The 25,774-nt window shown below is 39.9% G+C and overlaps 2 protein-coding genes across 10 annotated transcripts in view; both read left to right on the forward strand.

The window, feature by feature from the left end:
• cobl (cordon-bleu WH2 repeat protein) overlaps positions 1 to 21,370 on the forward strand; it is a 28,214-nt gene extending 6,844 nt beyond the window's left edge. For 4 of the 7 annotated variants that reach the window (XM_085918405.1, XM_085918403.1, XM_085918406.1 and 1 more), the window contains 14 exons: positions 517 to 745; positions 976 to 1,020; positions 1,751 to 1,839; positions 2,023 to 2,091; positions 4,356 to 4,538; positions 9,341 to 9,935; positions 11,112 to 11,264; positions 13,917 to 14,217; positions 15,460 to 15,560; positions 15,871 to 16,005; positions 16,364 to 18,024; positions 18,310 to 18,417; positions 18,630 to 18,905; positions 19,609 to 21,370. In XM_085918405.1, the coding sequence (XP_085774531.1) occupies positions 517 to 745; positions 976 to 1,020; positions 1,751 to 1,839; positions 2,023 to 2,091; positions 4,356 to 4,538; positions 9,341 to 9,935; positions 11,112 to 11,264; positions 13,917 to 14,217; positions 15,460 to 15,560; positions 15,871 to 16,005; positions 16,364 to 18,024; positions 18,310 to 18,417; positions 18,630 to 18,905; positions 19,609 to 19,686 (4,023 nt within the window). In that variant the 3' untranslated portion in view covers positions 19,687 to 21,370. The remainder of the gene's footprint in view (positions 1 to 516; positions 746 to 975; positions 1,021 to 1,750; positions 1,840 to 2,022; positions 2,092 to 4,355; positions 4,539 to 9,340; positions 9,936 to 11,111; positions 11,265 to 13,916; positions 14,218 to 15,459; positions 15,561 to 15,870; positions 16,006 to 16,363; positions 18,025 to 18,309; positions 18,418 to 18,629; positions 18,906 to 19,608) is intronic. The other 3 variants (XM_085918408.1, XM_085918407.1, XM_085918404.1) reach the window with 3 other exon arrangements.
• Positions 21,371 to 23,701: 2,331 nt separating this feature from the next.
• grb10b (growth factor receptor-bound protein 10b) overlaps positions 23,702 to 25,774 on the forward strand; it is a 46,882-nt gene continuing 44,809 nt past the window's right edge. For all 3 annotated transcript variants that reach the window (XM_085918225.1, XM_085918224.1, XM_085918227.1), the window contains exon 1: positions 23,702 to 23,925. The gene's annotated coding sequence lies outside the window, so the exon portion shown is untranslated. The remainder of the gene's footprint in view (positions 23,926 to 25,774) is intronic.

Consider the following 25,774-nt stretch of genomic DNA (forward strand, 5'->3'; position numbering starts at 1 on the left):
TCTTCACCCACAGTTTGAATATTTTATGAGTGCCCTGTCTTTGGTTACCATGCATTATTTCTCTACCCCTCTCAGGACTCACTAGCTGCTCTCACTTGACGTGAAACTCTGCCGGTTTAGGCCAGAGATTCGAACGCTATCTTTCTCATCTTTTCTGTCGAACCGACCAGTAATTCATGCTTTAATTTAGTCTACTTTAGTATTATGACTCTGACTAGAATGAGTGTTCACACATGACTTTATGCTACATAAACTGGGTATATTTAAATTAACTGACCTCTGTAAAATGAAATAAGACTTGAAGTGACTTTAGATAAATACACTCCATACGTTATATCATACTGGTCATACAAATAAATACAGTTTATTTACTCAAGCATACCCACATTTTTATTCAGTTTTAGCCACTGCATGTACACTTTTTTTCTTTCTTTCATATATCAAGCCCATTGAATCATGACCGCATTCTGTTGTTCAATATTGAAATATATTTTTTACGTGCCCTCTCTATGTTAGAAAACAGTGCGTTTGATGGTGAACTATCACGGCACCCAGAAGGCAGTGGTACGGGTCAACCCACTGGAACCCCTCCAGGCCCTGATACCAGTCATCTGTGAAAAGTGCGAATTTGACCCTTCATGTATCCAGCTGCTTAAGGACAACATCAGTCGCCAAAAGTTACCGCTGGATCAATCTTTAACACAGCTGGGAATTAAGGAGCTCTATGTTCATGACCAGAGTCTAGGTAAATATGAACAACCCTGACTATAATTTTTTTATTTATGAACTACTTCACTTTTTTTGCCAATGAATGAATATGCAGATATTCAGTGATTTTCATGATCTGAAAAATATTCCAGGTAGCCTAAGTAAATCTAACTTTTTAATGAGTCAGGGGCAACAACTACATTGATGTATTAATTTGCCGCTGAAGCTGAATCCAGCTAATTGTTTTTATTCATTTGTTTTTCCTAGTTCTACAGCCTAAAATGGCTTCAACGCCAGCTCTAAACTGTTCAGGTATTAGTCAACCATAACTGTCACTATTAATTCATCCTAACAAATTGCTGTTTGCTCATTACCCTGGCTTTTTTTTTTGTGTGTGGTCTGTAGAGTAGTGTTTCCCAACCTTTATTGAGCCAATGCACGCAACTTACTCTTGACTAGATTGCAAACCGATAAACGATGATGTTCATCATCTGACATGTCATTTATGTACAAATATGTCATGTAAATTTGACAAATTCTCTGCGGCACCCCTGGTTGTGATCTCTTGTGCCTTGTGGGAATCACTGGTATAGATAATGTTGGTTATCATCATAACTTGCTTTCAATTAAACATTACTTTTCATCGTCCACATCTCACTTTGGGAATAATTTACAAATTGGTACAAGTTCTAGTTACCATTATGACCTTTTTAAAGGTAACAGTGCTAAGAAACTAGTAGAAATAATAAACCTTTAGCGCCCTCTCCTGATAAAAATTATGCAGTGTAGCGTTGCTTGACATATAGTTTTTCTGTTATTCCAGCTGAACTTTTTGTAGACTCCCAATCAATGTTTTTGTTCTGAGTAATGCCGCTTGTATCAACTTGATGAATGAATATTTAATTTCACTATTTATTACTTAGTGTTCTTAAATTGATGAATAAATATTTCATGTTACTATTATTTTATTTGACCCCTTAGTTACCTTAAGGATTTTCAGAGCCACCCTGGTGTCATTTGATATTTTATGTTGTTTTCCCAGACACCATCTACTCGAGCACTAACAGTTTGGACAGGGGGAGTAAGAAAGGTCTTTTGGGCTTTCTCCAGCTTGGTAGGAGGAAATCCAAGGTAAGACTGAACATTGTAATTCTCTGGTCAACAGGAAGTGGTGCAAACATTTTTGGGATTTGGGGATCTTGTTTTACTATTTGAAATGTATACTTCCTCATCTACTGTATCTTGGCCAGGTAGTGCATGGCTTAAATGCAGAATTTTGCATGATTGCATGATTACTGTGCATTCCTTTTGCAGACAGACAGCACATCTTTGGGCATGGATGACACTATTGATAAAATAATCCAAAATGAAGAGCAAAGATCCGTAAGTGATTTCGCTCAGTTCCACTCAATACCTGTAATTGCTGTAACTGCTATTTTGTGTAGTTTAGGTCATCTGAACACCTTTGCAGGCATTTAGGCTGTAGAACTAGGAAAAACAAATGCCGGTGTCAGTGACAGCTAGTATGAAAAAGACAAAAGCTTCAATTAAGCACGGCATTATGCATTATCTTAGTGTCCTGTAGAGGGCAGGAAATAACCAAAAGTCTAACTTTAATCAATAAGCACTAGCTTCAGGGGTTCCCCACTTTTGCAACTGAGTTTTCATGTCTGACCATGTCTAATGACAGACATTTAAAACCCACTTGAAAGGAGTGTTTTAGTCTTGCAGGCTCTTAAATATTGTAGTATTTTTTTAGCAGACACTTGTAGCACAAATGTATCTGTTTGACGTTCAATCTGATTTGCAGACTGCGTCACTTTAAATCACCCTGATTTGCTACCAAGCTTAAATAGTCAAATCAAAAATGCTCTTTAATTAATTCTATACGACCCTACTAGTCTAAAGTTGCTATTCTGATTAATATTGCATTTCTAGAAGATGTTTTCTTGGTTTTTGTGATGTGACATTCACAAACTGGACCATGATTGGTCATTATCTAAAAATGACAACAGTAAATACATGACCATTGAATTATTTAATTGTCAGATGTTATATAGTGCATTGTATTATTTGTGAATGTATCAAAACTAAGTCGTGGTGACTGTTTATTTTTATTCTTAGCCATATCTGACTTGCCAGTTGCCTTTGTACACACATTTCAAGCGCACGCACACACGCATGCACGCATGCACGCATGCACGCACAGACACACACATACAGAGGCTTGTCTGCAGAAGGCATCATATTACTCGAGCTTGGCTACATCTGCACTAAAAGCCCATCATCATGTCTGTAATGGTTCATTAAGAGGCCTAACCATGTAACCATGTTTGTGCTTGTTTTTGTGGTCTTAAAACGCTCAAATAGCCCTAAGCTGAAAATACTTTTTCAGAAAAGTATTCTGATCCTGATCATGACTTAAACATTCCATCGTAAAATGTTCGAACAGAGAACATTCATATCTGAGTTATTGCTCCAGTTGCGTATGGGATACCGGCTCACTGGTTGTATGCAGTTGCCCTTCCATTGGGCAGTAGCTGGCTCCTACCGCAAGTTGTTTTAGGTCATACTGGGGTTGAATTTAGTTGCACTTCTGCGTTTTGAAGTTGTATTCCTCCAAAACGCAGGGGTGTATTCTTACAGTTATGTTTTCATCTTTGCTCTTGACACATTTCCGATTGTTTACAACAGAGTGAGGAAGTAGAGAGCAGGTGAAAAAGTCAGACAGAGTTCATATGGCTTTGAACCAATATGTTTATGATGAGATGGGAACTTTCTTTTATAGGGGTCCAAATGGAAGTTGCATCAAGGTTTCACTTGTATTATTTATTTTTCTTCTTTCAGACTCTTTGACACATACTCCACCACGCTGTTTACTTTCTCTTTCCATGTCAATCACACAGCGCAGAGAGCAAGATTCATAATTTACATTTTTCTTGGACTTTGTTCTTATTCAAAGAATCTAGGATGTGTCACTGTGGCTCTGTCAGCAGTGAATTTCACATTCTGATGAAACTTGTCAACATAAATGGAAATGTAGACACTTCTTTTCTGTGAGGTAGTTTCTAATCGTCATTCGAGGTCACGTGGTGTTTATCGACTGAGGTATGTTAAATAAACGAGAACAAATAAAAGATACATTTGACACATTTTTAAGAGCGGAAAGAAGCTCGAGTTTGTCGCATTAGAAAAAAAATTCCTGATAGATAAATGTTGTGTTCTTAAAAAAAGTGCAATTACCGTAAATTATTTATCGAAATCGATCATGTCATCTGGCAGCAGATTTCACTTCAGAATGCCTTCATAGGTTTGATTTTGTTCTCTCGTAATATAAATTCAAGACTCCCTACCCAGATTAAGTATCCTCATGAAGAACGGGGCCTTGAGCGTTAACATCAATCTTTTTGGTATATACTATTAAATAGTATAGTTTTGTTATTTTTAGTGAGGCCATCTTTTTTGTTTTTGTTTCATTATGTAACACAAATGATCAACATTCTTCTGTGTGTTTAGATAATTCCACTGGCTTTGTTATTAGAATGCATTCAATATCACCCCAGTAAAAAAAATAAAGCAGCAATTTTGGTGTGCATTTCCAGATGGCTATTTGGAAATGTGACTCAACACCCTTTTTATATTCCTAGGCACTATCAGCAGTCCAAGCTGTTCCCAACAAAGTGGACCAACCTAGCACCGTTGGCTCATCTCACTCAGTGATGAACGATTTCAGGACATCACCGAAGTGTGACACCAAGAAGAGGAGGGCACCAGCACCCCCTCCAGGGTCCCTGACCTCAACGAGAACCAGTCATTCAGAGGGTTGTCATGTGAGTATATAGCATTGGGGAAGTAAAGGACTTAAAAATTACTTCCGCAACATGACAAGATTTCCCACAAATGGCAGTCTGTGAAAATGCTTAGCCCAGTTGGCATTGGCACTTCAACCTCTGTGTAACCTATGTGAAAATGAAATTCATCAAATTTAAACAAATAGAAACTCAGAGGTTTGATATTAATACTGGTTCAAAACAGTTCAAGTCCATAGTAAAGTACCTAAATCAAGCCAGCTTTGTGCGTGAACGCTATTGTAAAAACAGACATTTCATTCTCCACTCCAACCAAAACCCTTCATAATCCAAGTCAGAATCACTGAATTTATCACAGATAATTACACTCCTATCACTTGATCCATTCCATTTTATTTTGCTTTGCTCAATTCATTATCTCACGAGAATGCAACAAAGGAAACAAAAGCTATCGGATTGCATCTTTTCTCATTTCTCATTGGGTTCATGCATTTGAGATGTTGGCCTTGTTAAAAGTGTTGCAAACCGGTTGAAAATCAGCCTAAAATCACTATTGAGTCATTTGGGATGGAGGTGGGAGGGAATTCTTTGAGCAGATATGACTATTTTGAAGTCTAGAACTATTACCAAAGCGCCATGTTCATCCACTTAAAGGGCCTCTTTAAGTAATTGAACTGACGGATGATGAATCATTTTCTGGAGTGTTCATATAGTTCTTATATAAAATGCATCACTTCTCATCAATCTCTTTTTGCATTATGTACTTAACTCAGCCTTGTATATGGATGGTTTGAGCTGGGTTCCAACTTCAGACACTGTGACCTGTGTCAACTGTAAAACTTTATAGAAATAATCTGTCCCTTCTGTCATCATTTGTGGTATCCTGGGAAATGTTTAGCAACAGAATTCCTCATTGCCTTCCACAGAAAACTTTTTCAGTTTGCTGGCTGACTTATGGTGGTGGCCTTTAAACTATGTTTCTTGGATTAACTTGTTTATTTGTCATTGCCTTTGACATCTGTTGTTCTTTTAATGTCACATAGTGAAATCAGTTCACTTTTTAAGATTTTTTTTTATGATTAAGAGTAATGGAAACACCACAGTTATTATGAAGGTTGGCCTCAGAGAATGCATTAGGAAAGTCATCTCAGGACTTGTTGACTGGCTTAATGTTGGATTTATCTATCTCGCTCTAATACCTTGTCTGAACTGTTACCTTGTCTGACACAGTGTCATGTATATTCATAGCTGTCCATGTATAGCCAGGTGGTGCTGAAATACTCATGCCTTGTGTTGTCTCAATTTTCTTAGCAAAACAAAATTTGTGCATGTCATTATTGCCATATTGAAGTGTTTTGGAACACTAAGTTAAAAAACAAACACAACTAAAAGTGGTAGTGGAATTTTGTGCTATCTAGTGGCAAACTAATAGAGTAAACAACCTAAGACCAAAACGGTACCGCAAAAAAATCCTTTTATCACAAGCCTGCCGCCATTTTTTGACATCACAAACAAAACTCTTTCTGAACACTCGCATGTTTCCGAACCAGGCAAAACCTTGCTCTTACAGGTTTCCACAAGTGATTCGAACGTTGGGAATGGGTGTGTAGTCAAGTGAGGGTTGATAACCATGGTTTCATAATTGCTTAAATAATACATGAATAACATCAAACTTAACCTCAACTTTGCGCAATTTCACCTAATGAGTAGTCAAGGAAGGAATCAACCTGCGATAAGTGTCTTCATAATATAAGGTAATCTGTATTTGTTCCACAGTGGGACCATTTGCATCATATCAGCAGCAATAGTTTACCCTTATACAGGAAAAAAAATGGCATGCAAGAGTAGACATTTGTGCAAGTATATTGTACAAAATAGAAACCTAAACTATCATCTGCACTTAATACATAATCCATTCCAAGCGATGTTTGATTTTTTTTTTTTTTTTTTACTTTTGAGAGCTGATCTGCTTTAAAAGGCTAGCTTTCTTTTACTACAGTTGATCAGACATTCGAAAGGCGAATTAACCTATAGACAAGACAATGGCCCATTGAAATCTCATATACTTTGATTCAGGGCAGGTTGTAAAGAAGAATGGCCCAAAAGTATGTATGTATACATACATTTTAATTCCCTGTGTGCTACACATTTGGTTTTCTGCATGCAATTTTTGTACTTGTCTTGCGGCTCCTTGTTTGATTGCGCTGGCTCTCTTCCTTCCTGATGTCTCTGTGGAGTAATAAATCTTGAACAACAGAGGGAGGATTGTTTTTCATAACCATCAGTCAGTTCAATAATTGTCTTGAAGAACATTTATCTTTAATCTCCATTAATGCTCAGCTCTGACTCAATCCCCAGATGTAGATTTTTTCTTATACAACGGTGATCCTGCTTTTGACATAGTCTATTTTTGCTCACCGCAATTTATTTTTTGGGATATATGATTTATGATATAATTTTGATATAAGGCTGCACAATATAATAACAGGATAATGTGATATTTCCCCATTCAATATGCATATCTAAGACTTGCAATATATTTCTAGTGGAATTGCACAACCATTTAGATATTTTTTTCGTAGACTTTTTTTTTATCATGTTCAATTTTGAGGTCTACCTGAGGCACTCAGTATTCTCCTTCTTTACTTGTCTGATTACTTAGGTTTGCCCTTTGCTGTTTACACAGATACATATTTTGATATACTACTGAATCAGGGAACAGAAAAAGTGAGGGTAGTCCAGCGTTTTGTGCTTTTGGTGTTATAGCTGTTGTGGGTCAATATCCTCTTTGACTACCATCGACCTGTGTACTGTGTTGACACTTAGAGGCACATGTTGCGCCAGAATTCCTTGATAGTCTTTAGACGTCATTTCACCCTTCACCGGCTATAAAAATTCCACAAAGCAGCCTCAGAACATAACCAAGCTTCACAGTAAGTAGTGCTCCTTTCTTTGTGCGCTTCATTTTTGCATCAGTAAATAGAGCCGATGTGACCTATATTATATGTATATGGTGATGCATGTAGGTTTACACTGTAAACCCGTCATACGTGCACATACTCCATTCCACATTCCATATAAGCGTTGTCATGTTGCCCTGGTACAAAGCCCCTCACCCATCAAGAGTGCCTCAAAACAAGTGATGAATGGTCACGCCACCAGGTTGAAGGCTCGGTGGGTGGTCCTATCTGATCAACATGCTTCAACATGAGGCCCTTTGCCTCTCAAACCATAGAGTGGAAAATTTAATAGACACGCCAAACTGTCTTGCCAGGGCCCTCTAATCGCTTTTGCATATAGGGACAGTTTCTTTTTCAAACCACCCATGTTCTCATGTGTTGTTTTTCAGTTACAGTTCAATGAAGGCCATCACATATGTTCGGAAGGGGGCAACATGCAAATGAGGTGTACACTCATTTTGGAGTGGTCCTTGCAATTTTAATCTTGCAACCTCAGATGTGATAAAAGTTGAAGTCACAAGCTTAGAGCAGTGTTGCATGCATCTGTTTTATTGCCTTATGTTACGCTTTGCATGGAACCTTCACAAACATGCACGTGCACGCACTTACATACGCACATTTGTCTTCATTGGATAAGTCAGTCATCCATTTCGGCTTCAACTTTGACCCACATTTGCTGGTATGTGACAGTATTCATGTATGTATGAATGCAAGTGAGGCAGAGGAGAGTGGGGGACCATGAAGGGAGAAAGACGACCAGTTGGGGGGCATTTTGATTTACATAGTATGCCATGCAGTGAGTTCATTCAGTTCAAAAACCATGTCTCCCATCCATCTTCCCCATCTTGTCCTGCTGCATGATGAAACATTACATGCAGATCCAGGCATGTTGTCGTCTTCTACATTGAAGAGTTGAATTCAGAAGTAATTGGCTTTCCTTTTAGAGACCTTCAAAGCTGTTCAAACCTGCCCGTAGTCCTTTACATTGTTTTGTAGGTAATTGACTTCATGAAGACCAACCAGTCTTTCAGCTCAGTGATTCTCCCCCATCCTCGCTCCCCCCATGCAGCTTTGATTTACAAAGCAAGTATGAACAGAACGTTATGCCCCGGTTGCATGCCACCTGATTTTACCTTTCATTACATTGGTCCTTGTTTGTGATTTGTTTGCTAGATTACACAATCAAGAACTTTCAATGCTCATACTTTGTTTGCACACTTTAACATGATTATGCCATCTATCAGTGGCCCGTCAATTCACCCCGACGGTGACCAATGGATAAAACATTCTCATTTAGCAGGAGTGCATTGCATATCAGCCATCCTCTATGTCTCCCACCATAAATATGCTTTGTCACAGTTGTAGAATGAATGATAGTGATGCAAAAAAGTTCTTCATCAAATTAATTGTATTACTGACAGACATCATAATGTTTGTTGTTGGGAAATTTAAGAGGAATGTCGGCATTGAGAATTGAATACTCAGATGCTTGCCAAAACTCCACTTGGGTTTAATTACTTGATAGTTCACTCTTGACGGTGCAATTTCCCACATTGATTTATGGCTGTACACATACATAGGGATGCACACGCACGCACACACAAAAAGTTAGTGTTGTAGTATGTACACCTCTTGGTGCAACCTGAACTTTACTTCTGATACTTGTATGACTCAAAATGTTAAGAAAAACATTGCCTGGAAAATATATACATAACTTAAAATGAAAGTTTTACATTTTTGTTTTCCAAATGTAATTGATAAGGATATTTTTTTTTAATAGAAGCTTGACCAGCCCTTTGAGGTGCACCTACAATTTACCATTTATTTTAACCTGATTCTGCTTTTATCACTGTTTTCCATCAGTTGGGCTCTGTGTCAGAAAGCCAGCAGAGGAAAAGAAGGGCTCCAGCCCCGCCTTCGAGCCTGGATTCCATCACCTCTTATGGTGCATCTTCTGCTATTCCCACCCCTGATAGCCAAGCAAGTGAAAAACATTCTCCAGGCTTCCGCACAAAGATATCAGAATCAACCACAATCTCTTCATCCTCTGTAAAAAGAACAGGGAAGCCCCAATCCCCAAAGATCGATGTTCAACCTCCATCTCTTCCTACTGTTGCGCTTAGCAGCACCTCCCCAACGCCAAGCAGCAGCACTGCTGACAGCCAGGTTCTTCAGGACTCTAGCTCTGAACTCAGCCACAGCCTTGACTCCGATCTTGACACAGATGATTCAGTTTCCCATTATAGCTCCCTTACCAGCAGTAATGCAAGCGGATCAGTGCATAGCAAACCCTTCACAAAAAGACCCAGTACCAAAATGAAAGACTTGGATGAGGTTAGCAGTGGGATGGGTAAACTGGAAAGTGGGCCTGCTTTGAGCAGGATTTCCAGGACAGAGCGTGAATCAGTCCTGAACCTTATACCGGATGAAGTTGAGAAGAACAGACACAGCACAATGGGTAAATATGAGCACAGCACAACAATAGCCAGCTTGGACATGCAATTTCATTTGGTCACGCTTTAAATTTATCTTTAGATCATGATTACTCTGGTCATTTTTATTTCACTGGACTAACATTTTAATAAAACAAGAATCTTATTCTTTTAAAACGATAGTCCAAAGGTAGTGAGTGACATGAAGTCAGACTTCTTTTGCTTTGTGATAAAACTTTGACGATAATCCTTGTTATGGTCACCCTGGGAATAATTCTACCATGATATTTGTGATTTAATTTTAATGACTTTTTTTTTTCTCGCAATTTTTGGCTCACGCTCGTCTTAGTAGTGGAGCTAGTTTTATCCTATTTTTCTAAACACTATAATCCTTTAATTCCTGCCCTCACTTATCGGTCCTTTCTTTTCATCCCACTTTTTCTTCTCTTTGCCTTTCCCTCCCATATGCATGCAGTCGCTCACTTAGCGTTTCAAAGCTGGCAGTTGCAAAGACAAAACACATCCATCACAGATTTAAATGGGATCTACTTGAACCTCAGATAGCCCTCTATTGATCGGATCTTTTTCATAGCAGAGTGAGACTGCAGCAGAGGGCTGTCATGTGTCACAAGAGGCAGAGATGATAGAGTTGTAGACCTTAGAAAAGGTGTGAGGAAGGTGAGAATGAGGCAGTTCAAGGATTGGGGCATGGGAAGACTTAGGTAGCAAGATAATACGAGGGAGGTAGAATCAAGTCTGAAGTGGCTTCAAAGAGATGTTTGACAAGAGGATGAAAATAGTTAGTTTGTTCGTCGGACCAATGGATAGATGGATAATTCTTGTTTAAATAAGGTGTAATTCTGCAACCAATGTACATTTAAAAGAAAAACACATGAAATATTTTAGGATAGCCTTTTTTTTAATTATTATTATTTAATGTCATTTAAACATGACAGTGACTGCACAATATTCCCACAAATGTGGGCCGTTGATTGCAAATTCGTCGATTTATACACACGTAACTTTTTAACCACAATATTTTATTATTGTTTTATTGTCAGTGCACAGCAATGAAGTCTACACTTCAAAAGAAATGTACAGTACTCATTTCTTTTGAGCATTGTGGAGGTTTTTGGGTAAGACATGTGCGTCATTTCTATTTACTAGTGCAATGATATTTCTTGCATGCCATTACCTTCCAGGAACAATTGGTTACCCAGCGCCACCCAAGCCCCGTCGTTCACCAGCCTGGGAGCACCCTACCTTATCTACCCCTTCCCTCTCCACCCCTTCACTTGAACCTACAGAAAGCAGTGCCTCACAGCGCACCATGGAGGAGGAAGATGCTTCCCAGTGTAGGTGCCATATGCTCTCTTTTTGCCTTATTTCTACTTTTTCCCCAGAACACATACTTCTGATCGAGATCAGTTAATAGTTGTAATTTGTTTATGCAAATCTGCTGTTTCACTATCATGTTGTAATTTGCACTATTTGTTGATCTGACATCATTGAGCTGATCCACAAAGTAAGACAATACAGCAAACATCTTGTTCATTCCGAGTTCATTCTGTGCTGCCATAGTATGAATGTGAGCCCAAAATCAAATCTATTTTTAGACTTGTCGTGTGTAAATTAGTAAATTGAACTATGAAATATATTTTACGGTTACACTGAAGCGTTCTGACCTGTTGTTCTGTTTTCTTAGTTGGTTCTTTGTTGTACTGTCTTTTTGTGTTTGTAAATTTTACCCTGAACCAATTTCCATTCCTGTCATTCATCTTCTTGTCTTTTCTTTACCCCCTCCCCTACACCCTTCTTTTAGTGTACTGCTGTGGTCCTGTACGCCTGCGCTCTAAGGACCCTTGAAATCTTTTTCTGACCCTTTTGTCATCCACTTTTTTTGTCTATCCTCTTTGCATCTTTCCTGAATTATTCTTTGTAGAAACTTTGTCACAATCACATTTTTCTTATGTACAATGTGATATTCTTTACTTGCTCTCAAACAGAACCAAATGGATGTGTGTGCAGTTCTTGTTTTTGACATTAGTTGGATCCTCTACATCTGGTTACTATTGATTATGTGGGAATTCTTTGCTCAGATTAAAAATGGGCACAAAGTACTGGATGCGGTTGTACCATGATAGATGAGCTCAACCTGGAAACCCAGAGTGTATCACTTACTAAAGTGATTGATGAGTGATGTGGAGATGGCGCTATAGCATGGCAATATAATACTTCTCGGCCAATCGCTTTGGTCACATGATATCTAAAGATCAATCGGTTAATCATCTTATCTTTGGCCTATTGATTCTGGGGCAAAGATTGGGGGGATGCAACATCTCCTATGACTGGCATTATACATTCATTTTTACAAATGTATATACCGTATATAAATGTCAACTAAGCCTAAACATGAGATACTGTCATCTTTAGTAGCTCTGCAAGACATCTTGTGCCCCGGTCCCCTACTATCAGGTTTCGTCATTTACCCATGCCGGGACGTAGTGCTTTCACCTGTTTTGCCAAATGTGGAAGTTGGTTATGCATAACAAAAGTTGGTTTTCAGTTAAGTTAAAGTCTTGTTGCATTGAATCCTAATGTTTAATCTGTGTTTTGTAGTGATTAAGAGCATTTGTGTGTTCAAGCAAATGTGCCTGGAATTACAATATGTGTATGAACCATAGATGTTTGCGTGACACAGTAATACTAAATTGCATTGACTGCAACCTAAAATACATAACAAAATAATTATTTGCTCATGAAGTGAGACACAGATGGTCACGATAGAGATTCGACTGTTTGTGTGGAATTGTGGATGTGATTGTGTTTGTTGGCTGGCCAATTCTGTGACACTAAAGGTGTTCACAATTGCATGTGCATGCATGAGTGCAGTGTTTGTGGTTGTAGCTGGCATGACTAAGATGTTAATGGGAATGAGTTGGGAAGATAGATAGCATTGTGACTCAGCAGCACATCATGAAGGAACAGCTGAAATATATGTGCACAGACACTGGTGCAGTAATATTACACAAAAGCATTGAGCTTTCACTTTTGTACATCAATGGCACAATATTTTGTTGGCTGAGAAGTTCAGTTAGTGACTCACTAAGAATCTTCTCCCAAATCCACTGAAGTGATCAAACTGTATTTAAGAGAGGAAAGGGAATGAAGCGATAGTATACTCCCATGAAACCAAAAACAGTCCTGTTTAAAAAAAAAAAAGTAATGAAAATGATTTGTTTACTTTCTCCCTTTCCAAACATCATTCAAGTTGTTTTATAAAGCCACAAGTTGGTTGCGCTCTGGCCTTTATATGTATCTTTGGCTCGTGTTTTCTGGTTTGTGTGTTTGTGGTGTCAGGACGTAAGTTGAAACTATCGTAGCAAATACTTCCTCTGTTTGCCTGTGAAAGATGGTGAAGCTGCATCTTGTGTTTCTGTTCCAACAACCTTCTTGTTTATGCCATCAGCACTGCAAGAATGTGCATCCATCAATTTTAGTGTTGCTGATCAAACCCCACAAATGTCCTTTCAAGCGCACTCACCAGCCTATTCATAGACTGTTGTTCATAGACTTATTTGGAAGTGACATTCTTGAGAATAACACACTCAAATAGTATACACTCTCCCCAAAATTGCCTTTCAAAAGCATTTTCTTTTCACTGTACCCGTGTATTAAACTGTCACCTGATTTGATGGTATTCACGCTCATAAAATGAATTATTAACTGCATAGTAATTTGATAGATTGGGATTTCTTGTGTTCAGAGTTCATTGACATTAAATATCATAAACATCAAAATGTACTTTTCACAACCCCTAAGTAACGGTAAATGTCAACAACAGATTCTTTCTGTTTTTTTTCCCCCATAACCTGTCTAATACCCCACTAAATTTTGCATGGTCTTTTTTATTCTGAAAAAAAGTGTGTCAATCTGAAGAAATTACAATACTAATCGCTAACAGTGAATCCTGAAAGTATTAAGTGACAATTCTCATTGTCTTTCAGCTTGGTTCCATTCCATAAACTGCATTGGAGCCAATGTCCAGGCCCCTGAAACTTTGTCCCTGGGAAATAGCAGCATTGACAGCAGTCTACCAGATCAAGGTTATGCCGCTTCTGAGGGAATGGTAGATGGTGAGCGGTCAGGCCTGGTGAGCTCCCCATGTGACATCCATCACACATCCGCAGATGGGAATTTGTATTTGGAGAGAAGTTCTGTAGGCAAAAGAGAGCGATTGCCCGGGCCTCTCCGAGACATTTCCAGCGACAGTGATGAAGGATGTACCACCTGGGGATCAAATAACAGGTAAATAAGTCAGGAAATACTGTTTTTGAAAGTGTGATTGATCAGTGGAGTTGAAGGGAATTAGGTTTGTCCGTTTTTATCTGCAACACTAGAGTAATGATGTTGACTTGTATTGTATGAATTGCGTCTCAAGGTGCACAATGTTGACTCTTTGATTTTTTTTTGGCAAGATCAAAACAAAAAACAATTATCAAACAAGATAAAGAATGGACTCGCCTTGTTTTTCATCTGACCAAGCGCTGCCTCTAAAAAGTTGTAAGATGTTTATTGTCCTTAACCCTTTTTTTGCATGGCAGACCGTTTCACCTAAATGTTTTGCATGTAAAAGATCAAAAACATTATAATTAAAAGTCTAACTCATTACAGATTGTAGTTGAAATTAGTGGGAGCCCTGCGCTTGTTTCTCTTTTTCAAAGGGCCTGCACAATGTTGTAAGCCACCAAGAATGATGCTCCCAGTGCACTCATTTATTGATATGGTGGCTATAAATACCAGCGGGTCTTCTCATGCAAGTGCTTCTCGAAGCAGATGTCCTCTGTTATTGGTGTTCGTTGTTCTGGCGCATGCGTGGTTGCAGTATTTACTATATATGTCCATGCAGAGTGAAGACCTGCGTGTGATTAAATGACCTCCATTGATTAATCGTCCCCCAGCATTTTCTATTTGCTCTTCAGTTATCACCTTGTCTGTAGTTTCGTACCCAAATTTGCATGGCATTGTTGTGGGTTTCTGTCCTTAATCAAAGGCTCGAGTAAAAAGTGAATACTGCCTCATATAACTTTGATGGAATAAAATGTATGTGGTAATGTGCTCAGAATGAGAATTTAGGATCACTGATCCCACACAAAAAGTTTTTTATGAACCCTTGCCCTGATAGTTGTGTCTGTTGTGCCTTCTAGGAAAGCAAACTTTGGTTTTGATCAGGGTTATTAAGAAGACAAGCCTTTCCAAGTTTCTTTGAAGACAAATTCTATTTGATTTGGCTGTCTTGTTGCGGCTGAATTGCTAGTACTGTATCTCATGAGAATGGTCTTTTTAACCCTCAAAGCGATGGATATCTGAACTGCACAAAAGGTTCTTGATATATGGCAATAATCAAATTCATCAAACTGTCAAGAGCAGCAACCCTGTATGGCTATTATAGCTGTCTGCTTGCCCTCATCTTTTTTCTGCGAGCAAGGATACTGTCTAATATCTGTGTGTTGATGTCTACTGAGTTTTATTTTTGTGTACGGTTCTCAGTTGCAGTCAAAGCAACCTCCAGGCAAAGTCAAGGAATATAAACACCTTTGAAGAGAAATACAAATGGCTCCATCAGATGAGCTTGGAAGCAGACCTTTCAGGTGAGCAAACAAACGCACAGTGTAATATGTTGCTGTACCGTTTAACAATCTAACTTGCTTAAAATATGATTTTCTTACTATTAGGAAACTATGTTTCCAGATCATTTACTTAAATTTGTGTTTTTTTTAGTCTGTCAAGAGTGATAAAATATTGATAAAAACAATACGCAGTTCACCCAACTTCAGTGAGTCATACATACTTTAGAATTGTCAAATTGCAGGAGATGATTATAAATGTTCCCAAGCAGTTGTCCTCTTTTAAGCAATGACGCTTTTCCAAATCGCAAAAATAATAATCACATTTCAACAGTGATTCGTGGAGTGCCTGTGATGGACATGAAGGTCCCGGTCACTGCCATAGATGAAATACTGGAAGACTATAAACCTCTTGTCGAAGACAAAAAGGCAACAGTACTTGCTGGGATGAAGTTAACAGATCGTAACGGTAAGACAAATTATTAGCCAAGATACTGCACTGTTTGGTCTCTGCTGGATTTATTAGCTTCTATTTAGAGCTAAACTGTTAGAACTGAAACCTTGGTCCACAAAATTAACAAATGGAAGTCATTTCTACCATTGACATTATTGGAAATACAATTCACCATTCTAACCCAAGAACCAAGTTATGTTTACTTTGTTTTTTGTGGGTTTACTTGAAACAAAATGTAGAAATAGAAATAAATAAACCCTTTATTCCCTCCTGTACTGTGTGCTCGTGTGGGCGTGTGCATACAAGAAAACAGAGTAGAAGCTTCCTTCGGGATCTGTCATAAGTTAATCATTCTTTTTCTATTTCATCACAGATTCAGAGAGTGTTTCAGAGTGGCGCAACAAAAACAATAATGCTTACACAGCTGCTTCCACTACAAAAAGTAGCATTCAGAATGCTAATCTTGATCAGCATAGCATCGCACTGGGAAATAGGTCAAGTGGGTATACAAAGGAAAAGAAAAATGAAGATCTGAAAGAGGATACGCAAAGACTGTCAAGAGTGAAACCTTGCAATTCGCCGGAAAACAGCAAAAGCATGATAACAACTCTCAAATCTGATATCGTCACAAAGAGTAACACTCATCGTTTACACGAGGACGGTGTTGTCCTGCCCCAAGCCAGCCAGAGATCATTGTCTACAGACAAAGTAGATACGAACAATGTTCACCAAAATAACTCCAGCTCAAATACGTTGCCCAGGAAAGTCACTTGCAGTCCCACCTCTCGATTTGGTATGAAAACATTCACTGTTGTTCCTCCCAAGCCTTCTGTCACGCAAGGTGGAACGCAAAATACGTCTGCCAAATTAACTGCTAGTGCTATTAAAATTGATGAGCAAGGAAATATTATGAAGTCGTTTGATCACCACAACCGAGTAGTTGATGCAGCAGAATCAGGAATTACCAGAAGTGAGGAGTGTCCACTTGTCGAAAAAGCCAAAGCCTTTTGGAGCTGTAATGAAAGACAAGAACGTGCTCTTCCTTGTAGCTCAGGTGTGACTGACAAGGCCAAGGGGAGCTTTGAAAACATTAAAAATACTCGCAACGCAGTGACTCCTATGAACGCAGACAGACGAGACGTCTTGAAAACACAACACACAATTATGAATACTGCAGTCAGCGCTGCGATGAATAGTGTCACCAGTGCAAATGAGCCACAAGCAAAAATGGGTCAAGATGTTTCAGTTTATGAAAGAATTAAGCAACCACAACCAACACTCCCTTCAGACCTTCCTGCCTTCCTCAAACCAGCCAGACGTACTTCCAGCCAGTATGTGGCATCTGCCATCAATAAATACACCCCAAGGACATCAAAAAAGCCCAACATTGCGTCTGCCCCTTCCCAGTCTTCTCCTTCAACGCAAAATGTTGCCTTCCATTCACTGGGCCACTCCATACAAGTCAATCCACGCCAGTCCACCAAGATATCATTGACAGATAATAAGTTAAATAACACCGGTCTTTGCCATCCTTTTCCTGCAAGGTCTATGAGCTTCCCTGGATTTGTGTCAGAAAGCCAGAGAGAAGTTGGAGAAGACAAGGAAGGAAATCATGAATCCATCAACGGAAGCTCCTGTTCACTAGGACCAGTATCAGACAGAATTAAACACTTTCAGTCAAATACTCCCACTCAAATATCTTTAACTGAACACGATGCTCGAGATGGTAAGGCTAATCGGTGTGGAAGCCCCAGCCCATCAATCAGCTCTTATCAACAATCAACTGCCAAGCCCAAGACAAAGCAAGCAATGCCAGAACCTTCACAAAGTATGTCAGAAAGCAGTGTTCTCCCTGGACCTTCACGTAGTATGTCAGACAGTGGTGTCCTCCCTGGAGCTCCACCTGTGAACTTGTTCGGACCAGTTAAAAAGTTTAAGCCAGTGGTGTGCCGATCTGTTGAGAAAGAGACTTGTCTGCACAGTAACCTAATGGAGGCCATCCAGGCAGGTGGAGGCAAGGACAAGCTTAGGAAGGTGAGATCACCAACTTTTATTGTGTAGAATAATAATGCGTGGGGGAGATGAACGGAAAGACAACCTCCTTAAAACCAGACTTTCCACCGATTTGATCAAATATGGCGGATCGGACGATATTTTGCATTTTCTAAAAATTGCGATTGGCTGGAATGTCTGACTAGTATCAACAATATTATAAGTGCATATTTAAAATTGAGAGTGGATCTTTGTAGTATCAGAGGCATTGAGTTTTGTCAGTGTCGATCCCCACATACACGTTTCCTCTTCTATTGACATGACTAGATCTCATCTGGTGCCCGAAGTGCAAAAGAGGCCTTTCCTGATGAGAATGAGAGGGCTGCTCTTCTCTCTGCTATTAGAGCCCAGAGCAACACTGGCAGGCTGAGGAAGGTAAACCACCCACGTGGCTACTTACAGTATATGATGTCACTGCCTAGACCTTGGGAAAATGAGTCATTAAATGACTCATTTGATAAAAGTTTGAATAACCTTTCAAATACAGAACGTTCTGCTAGTTTCATGACTCATTGAGGGTAAGATCAACTTTTAGCATCCCACATTCTGTGTATATTCACGCTGCTTTGCTTCCTTTCTTCCTACAGACCAAATCTGGTGCTTCTGATGAGTTAGAAAAGTTCAGGTCGGCTTCAGAAGAGGACCAAAGGCCAGATATTTCCTGTTCTCCCTCACCAATTTCTTTGACTTGCCCTTCTCCTGTCTTTGCAACATTTCCACCACAATCCACACTAGCACCTTCTCCTCGTCCCGTGCTCTTGCACCAGTCTAAGCCAACCACTACGGATCATCCATCCGCCTTGGCCAGGGAAGCGATCATGGAGGCCATCCGCTCTGGTTCTGCTGCCGAAAGGCTAAAAAAGGTAAGAATGTGGGAGGGGAAACGCTTTATATTGTGCTGATAAAGTTTGTAGAAACTCTTGGATTTTTCTTGCCTTGAGCTGTTTGGTGAAAGGCCGATAGCAAAAAGTACTACTTTGCACTCAGATTTCCCCATGGATCAAATTACAGCAGACAACTCCGGCTTTCCCTTTGTCCACTTTGTTCAGTATGCAGAGCAAAGAACACATTTCACTTTTAGAGGGAATCAAACGTAAAACAAAGATAACGATAATGAATTTTAAATTGGCATTAGTCCAGCAAGCAAACATGATTTTACCTCAAAAGACTTCTTCCTTCTGTAACAAAGGTAGCCTGACAAACCAAACACAATGCTGTACCAGCAATTGGTTTTGGTGGGGGAGGGCCATATACTGCGGCTCGGCTCAGCACAAAAATTAATGTGCAAATCAAATTCCTTTACTTGCTGTGACCTGTCCTTTTTGCATGTCACAAAATGGCCTGTGACAAAGATGTAGTTTGTTGAATTCAGCATCAAACTCCGTTTGAAATACCTATAAAGTCATTAATACCCCAGAAACTTAAAAGTTTGTATAACCTGTGAAATTTGATGATTTCTCGTAGCATCTCTGATGGCTCATTAGTATCTAATCAAGATCTATCCAGTAAAGACAAAAGGGAACTTCATTGTTTGTGTGTGTGTGTGTGTCTCTGGTTTCTATCTAGGTTGCAGTGCCCACAAAGACAGTCCAAGTTAATGGCAGACTCGGAAAAGTGCATGCAACGTCCTCCAATCATCCCTAGGAATAAACACACCACCAAAAGTAAAACATTTCCCAAATTCTTTGTTGGTTGTGTTTTACCGCAGAGCTTTGGAGATTTAAAACACTGGTCATGTTTAGTCAATGTTAGCAATCTTTATGCATGATGTAAGGCGGATATAAGAGAGGGATTTTTTTTTTCCATCTTATAAAGTTCTTGACAGCGCTTATAAGACTAAAATGACAACATGACAGGAAACTGTTATTTTGAGTGTAGTTTTGAATGCCGTCCTACCGGAGGAATGTTTTGTTGCACACACTTGTCTGATATAAGCTGTCGCGGGTGAAAGGTATGACTCTTTTCATTTGTACAACCAGAGCTATTTGTCTGCTCACTCCTGGTGGCCTTTGGGGAAATTGTGTCCATCTCGATAAAACAACAACTTGCTTGCTATCTTTACTCTAGCTTTTGGGGTTTTAATTGAAGCGTTCTACAAAAATAAGTGCCAATGAAAGCAACATCTTTCACATGGTTTGTGCTACTTCCATAGCCTGTTCTTTTGCTCTGCTTGTTTTATTTTTGTTTACCACAGCTGAGACTTGGATGCCTTCTAGTGTTGTGTTGCTCAGTGTTATGTACAAAAATGTTTTCTGTTAGCAATCCAAACGTCGTGCAATACGTTCAAGTTAGTATATCCCGATTTAATATATTGCACACATTGAAATACATTTGAAAGTGTATTTTCTGTGAATCTGGTAAAGACTGCCAAGTTTTTCACTAATACTAGTGTGGAGGATTAAACATGGTTTTGACCCACACAGTGCCTTTTAGATTATGATGCTACACTTTTGACTTCTAACTTTTGATTTGTGTTGCTGTTTAACACAAATGACTTCATGCACGTAATTGTTCGGCAGGGATGTTATACAGAGACACACTGTGTATCGTACAAGAAAAGGAGCTTACATTTGATGTTTGCATTCACTTTTGTTGTTAAAAAGTAGCCTACATAAGGAAATGGCGGCTGCAGGGCACAGAAATTATTGAACAAAACACCACATTACTTACATGTACTGGCTTTGCAATATTTATGTCGTGCAACACGGCACTTTTAGGAAACTAGAAGCTTGTAGTGTGTTTTTTTTGCTGCATTTGATACCTCTATGAAAAGTTTACAGTTTGGACGAGCTGTATTGGATTTAGGAAGAGTCAATTGCTGCCATTAATATGAATTTGAATTTATACTGAATAAGTTTCAGAATGACAACACTTAAAGTGTCCATTTGCAGGTGTAAATGCTTGCTGCTATTTAGAGAATGCTTGCTGCTGTTTAATAAAATGAGTGAAGAGATTTGAACTTCTAGTTTCATAGATTATTTTATGCTCTGCAATTTTTCAAAATGAGACATGTTTTGTCCAGAGAGTACACAACCCTGATTCTGTTTTTTAATTGTTTTACTAAAATGTGTTATTTTCCTTTTTTGCTGGATGATTCGACTGTCACACAATAGACCACATCTCACAGTAGCATATATTGTATATTTTGTAAACAAATGATGATCACTATGGCTCTAGTTTGGCTCTAGTTTTGTATTATCAGACACTCTTTCATCTAATGATAAGAGATTCCAACAAGCCACTACATTTGACTTTTTTCCCCAAACGAGTTTGCACAATGATTTTGTCTACCTAATTTTTGGTTGAATAAATATTTTTTATAATTGCACAGTGCTTTTTGTAATGTCTTTATTGGCGTAGAACATGTGAATTCCAGTAATTGTAAAAGCATCACAGTGGCTTGTCATTTCCAGTAGCACGTCTGCCCTCATGAAATATAACCACGGTCAAGCTGTTTTTCCCGGCAGCAACTCAGCGCCCTGACTCATCACTGTGGCTGCACACAATCACGCTCCTAAACTTTAGCACAGCCCGACTGCTTCCTGATACATCAACATGTGCAGCACATTGAAGATCTACAAAAAGAAGAAGCCTAGAATAGTCCCTGTTGCGGGAAATTCCTTTTATACTTCAAAAACGTGTGATGGCAATCACAAAGGAGATGATAATACAATAGAAGTTGCGAAAAGAGCCAATGTCTCACCACTGCAGCAAATTTCTGTCGCGTGCATGAATTGAGTGTTACACAGCTGTGCCTTTGCAGCTTGCACAGTGTGTTAAGCCCAATTGATCACAACTAATGTCAAAGTATGTTGTACAATACATTCTTTCACTCTTGGTTCTTATGTATTAGATACAGTGAAACCTAGTCTAACTGTTACAGAGAGTTTTCAATTTTTTTAAAAAACCGCCATATTAAAACTTGATATGAGTTGACTTGATAAACTTGATCAGCTGTCTCAGGCCTCACATTGTCCCTCTAATTTCACCCACTGCACCCAAGGATAAACAACCAATCAGAGACAGAAGGTGGGTCTTACACTACAAGAGCTCAATTTAAACAGTGTTTAGAGTGAAGTGAGGTGAAAGTTGTTCAGGGTGTAACGTATCCAAAGCATGTGTCTCTCTCTTCGGTGAAAGATAAACTATGAAAATCTTTTTAATTTACACTAAAAGTGTCTCCATCCACTGTCCTGCAGTCTTTCACTGCCTTTGCTCATGTTACGCAGCTTTGTTGTCAGACCAGGGAGTGATGGATGCAGTCACAGCCACAACCAGCAGGATGTTGTATGACCTTTGTTTTCTCAAACTTGGTTGTCTACAAAGTAACTGATCAATCAATTGAAACAAAAGGCAGTAGTGTTGAATAATTGAGGAGGTGGAATAAGCACAATGTGTGTTATGTTTATGTCTCAGTGTCAGTCTCACAGCAAGAAGGCTTTGTTCCCATAGTGGTAGACCGTGTATGAGTGACATGATATGTGAGCGTGTCTGTGTGAGCATCTCTTGCATGCCTTTTGCAGTCTCATATATACAACTAGGTGTTTGTTAAAGACAATGGAGTGACAATTTGAGCACCCTGATGTCTTGAAGCAGACGCACACCGCTGAGAATTCTTCAGACTCCCATGGTGTGTTCTCATGGTGTGTTCTCAAGTGTCAAGTGCACCTTCCATGGGAATATGAAATCCAGGTCAAATCCATTGACGCATTTCTCCACTCAATGACCTTTGGTGCACTCTAATTGTAGACTCTAGCGCTGTTTCACCCAAGAAATTGTTTGATTCTTTTAAATACGAAATGGAGATATGGTATGCAATAAAGGCTAGGAATAAAAACACTTTGGGCAATTGTCACAGAATGTGTGGAGCTCAAAACATTGTTGTATGCAAAATTGTCACTTCCATGTGATGAAGCACACAAAAAATGCTTTATCAAACTCAAAGATTGTCATAATTACACCTCTCTGTATAGTGTCTCAACATTGCTTCAATTAATTGCCATATTTTTTTGTGAATCCCCTTAAATTAAAGCTGACAGTTTTAACTTAAGTCATATCCACATCATATCCACATCATATGAAATCAAAACTGGCCTTGTTCTAACATTTCAATAAAAGCAATAAAGATTTTCACCTCCAAAACAGTCTGACTTGCAACAGCACATATCCTAATGTAAACCTCTTGATGTTTTTCTGAACTCATCAGAGGAGTCTTGCGTAATATCCCTATGAGGCTCTGACAAATAAAATCTCAGTTCTGAGAAGGTAACTTGAGCAGTACCAAACACATGCCACTGATGTATTTATTTCGGAGTTCTCAATGCCCACAGTGACCAATATCAATATCTATAACCTTGATTTTATTTTTCACAAATACTGACATGCACTGGACCATACATTCTGCAGAGTATTTGAAACATGCAATACAAAGCATCTCCCTAAATTCATGAGCACGTTTGCCTCCTGTTGTGTCATCTAAGATCAGCCATAAACATAAACAAAATTAACAATATTGAGGCACGGGGACATGGTCTCATTCCCATTATTACAAATGCAACATTGGCCCTCGCTTAGAGGGCGTGGTCAGGCCCCGAGGGGCGGAGAAGCCTGCGTACGCGCGAGCTTGTGATCTGCGTGCGCGCGAGCTGTGTGTACTGTATGTGTTTCGGTCCCGCTTGGCCGCTCGGGATGATCTGTCCTGGGAGTCTTAGCCGTTGCAACAACTTGACTCTTTCCGCCTCCTCTTCTTTTCCTGTGCAAGCTCCTCGCCTCCTCCTCTATTCTCCGTTTGCCGGCCCAGGAATGATCAGCGTGGCCTGAACCGGCGCTCCGGTCTCTTCACCTCCACACGATTGTGCGTGTCTGCAAGGGTCGTAGCCTAAGGTGAGTGGTTGTCATCGGACTCATGCGTTCTCTCAGTCCTCCACTGCACCCCATTCAAGACATATGCAAAGGTGTCAGCGTGTTACCCAAGTTGAAACTCTTGTCTGTCGTTGAAGTTAAAATCAACTCTTGTCATGTCGGGTTACTCGAGTCCGCATGTGTGTGTGTCAACTTCCATGCACCTTTAACGCTGCTTTCAAGGCAGAATCGTGTAGGTTATTCAGAAGCGAGCAGCGTCCGCTTGCCAGCATGTCATGTTGTTGACGATTGCATAACGTCAGTCAAGAGGAGCACACTGGTAACTTTTTGCATCCAGTGGGACTCCTGCACCACCCCCCCCCCCCCCTCCCAACAGTTTGGCAGCAATTCCCTTGTGGAGGGGCGGGGGCGTTTTCCGAGGAATTGCCTTGTCCCACTTGAGTGCAATCCTCATTGCATTGTTTGATGCAGAACTGTAGTGGTCCCCAGATCGTTTTTGCGCCATAGAGCGTAGAACATTTGAGCGTAACGCAATGTTTTGATTGGAACAGCAGAGGGTAGAGCCCGGACATCTGTAACATGTTTAACATGTGTCTCCCTGGTGCAGCCCCTTGGGGCGCCGTGAGGAAGCCAAGAATATCTGAGATTTTGCACACACACAAGAAAAAAAAATGAAAGAAAAAGGGAGGGAATGGGCAAACGCCGAGGTAAAGCTGAGGAAAATCCAGAATATTAAAATAATAATAATAATAATCCACAAGATGCGATTTTGCGGGTGCCAAACTGCAAATATGAAGCGATCGAATGTAGGTTGGAATTGTAATACAGTGGAGCCTCTGTTTTTGAACACAATCCGTTCCAGAAGGCTGTTCGACAATCCGTTCCAGAAGGCTGTTCGAGAATTGAATCTTTCGAATTCCGAATCATGTTTCCCCATTACAAATGATGCAGCGTATTTTTAATCCGTTCCAAGCAAAAAAATAAAACGTCATTTTTTCATTTGCGCATTTTTGTTCGATCGCGCAACTGCAACGCACTGCCGAACGCGCAACCGTAGCGCAACTGCACCGCGCTTGTCGCATTATTGTGACAGTGCGGCCGCTGAAATTTAGAACATATTTTTAAAGTCCTGATGTACTTCCCAAAATTTAAGTAGCCCTAATTGCGGAGGAAGTTTAATTCTGTCCGATCACGCAACTGCACCGCACCGCTGAACGCGCAACTGTAGGCGTCACCGACCGCGCAACTGCACTGCGCTGGTCGCATGATTGTGACAGAGCCGTCGCTGAAATTTAGAAAATATTTATAAAGTCCTGATGTACTTTCCAAAATTGAAGTGGACCTCAGTGCGCAGGGAGCTTAATTTTGTCCGATCGCGCAACTGCAGCGCACCGCCGAACGCGCAACCGTAGCGCGCCGCCGACTGCGCAACTGCACCGCGCTGGTCGCATTATTGTGACAAAGCGGTCGCTAAAATTTAGAAAATAGTTTGAAAGTCCTAAAGGACTTTCCAAAATTTAAGTGGACCTCATTGCGCAGGGAGCTTAATTTTGTCCGATCGCGCAACCGCCCGCAGCGCGCCGGCCCGGCGCTCACTGTTGCATTGCTTTAGGAGCGTCTTTGTGTTTTAGGATGGCTTTACAGCTCCCACTTGCTTCATTTGGAGGCACGATCAAAGTTGATGCAATCCTCGGAGTAGCGAGAATGTAATAACGAACGGACTCAGTTGGCATGCATTTTAGTAGCCCATCACCCTGTCCCAAGGATGTTGAAACTACTGTGCAAACGAACTTCAAGTCTCTCCAAATAAATGCAATGCAAAATGCTTATGCCACACAAATAGAAAATGCATATTGTAATCGGAAATTCC

The sequence above is a fragment of the Syngnathus leptorhynchus genome, chromosome 8, assembly GCF_054491065.1.
Source record: "Syngnathus leptorhynchus isolate UIUO chromosome 8, UIUO_Slep, whole genome shotgun sequence".
NCBI classification, from domain to species: Eukaryota; Metazoa; Chordata; class Actinopteri; order Syngnathiformes; family Syngnathidae; genus Syngnathus; species Syngnathus leptorhynchus.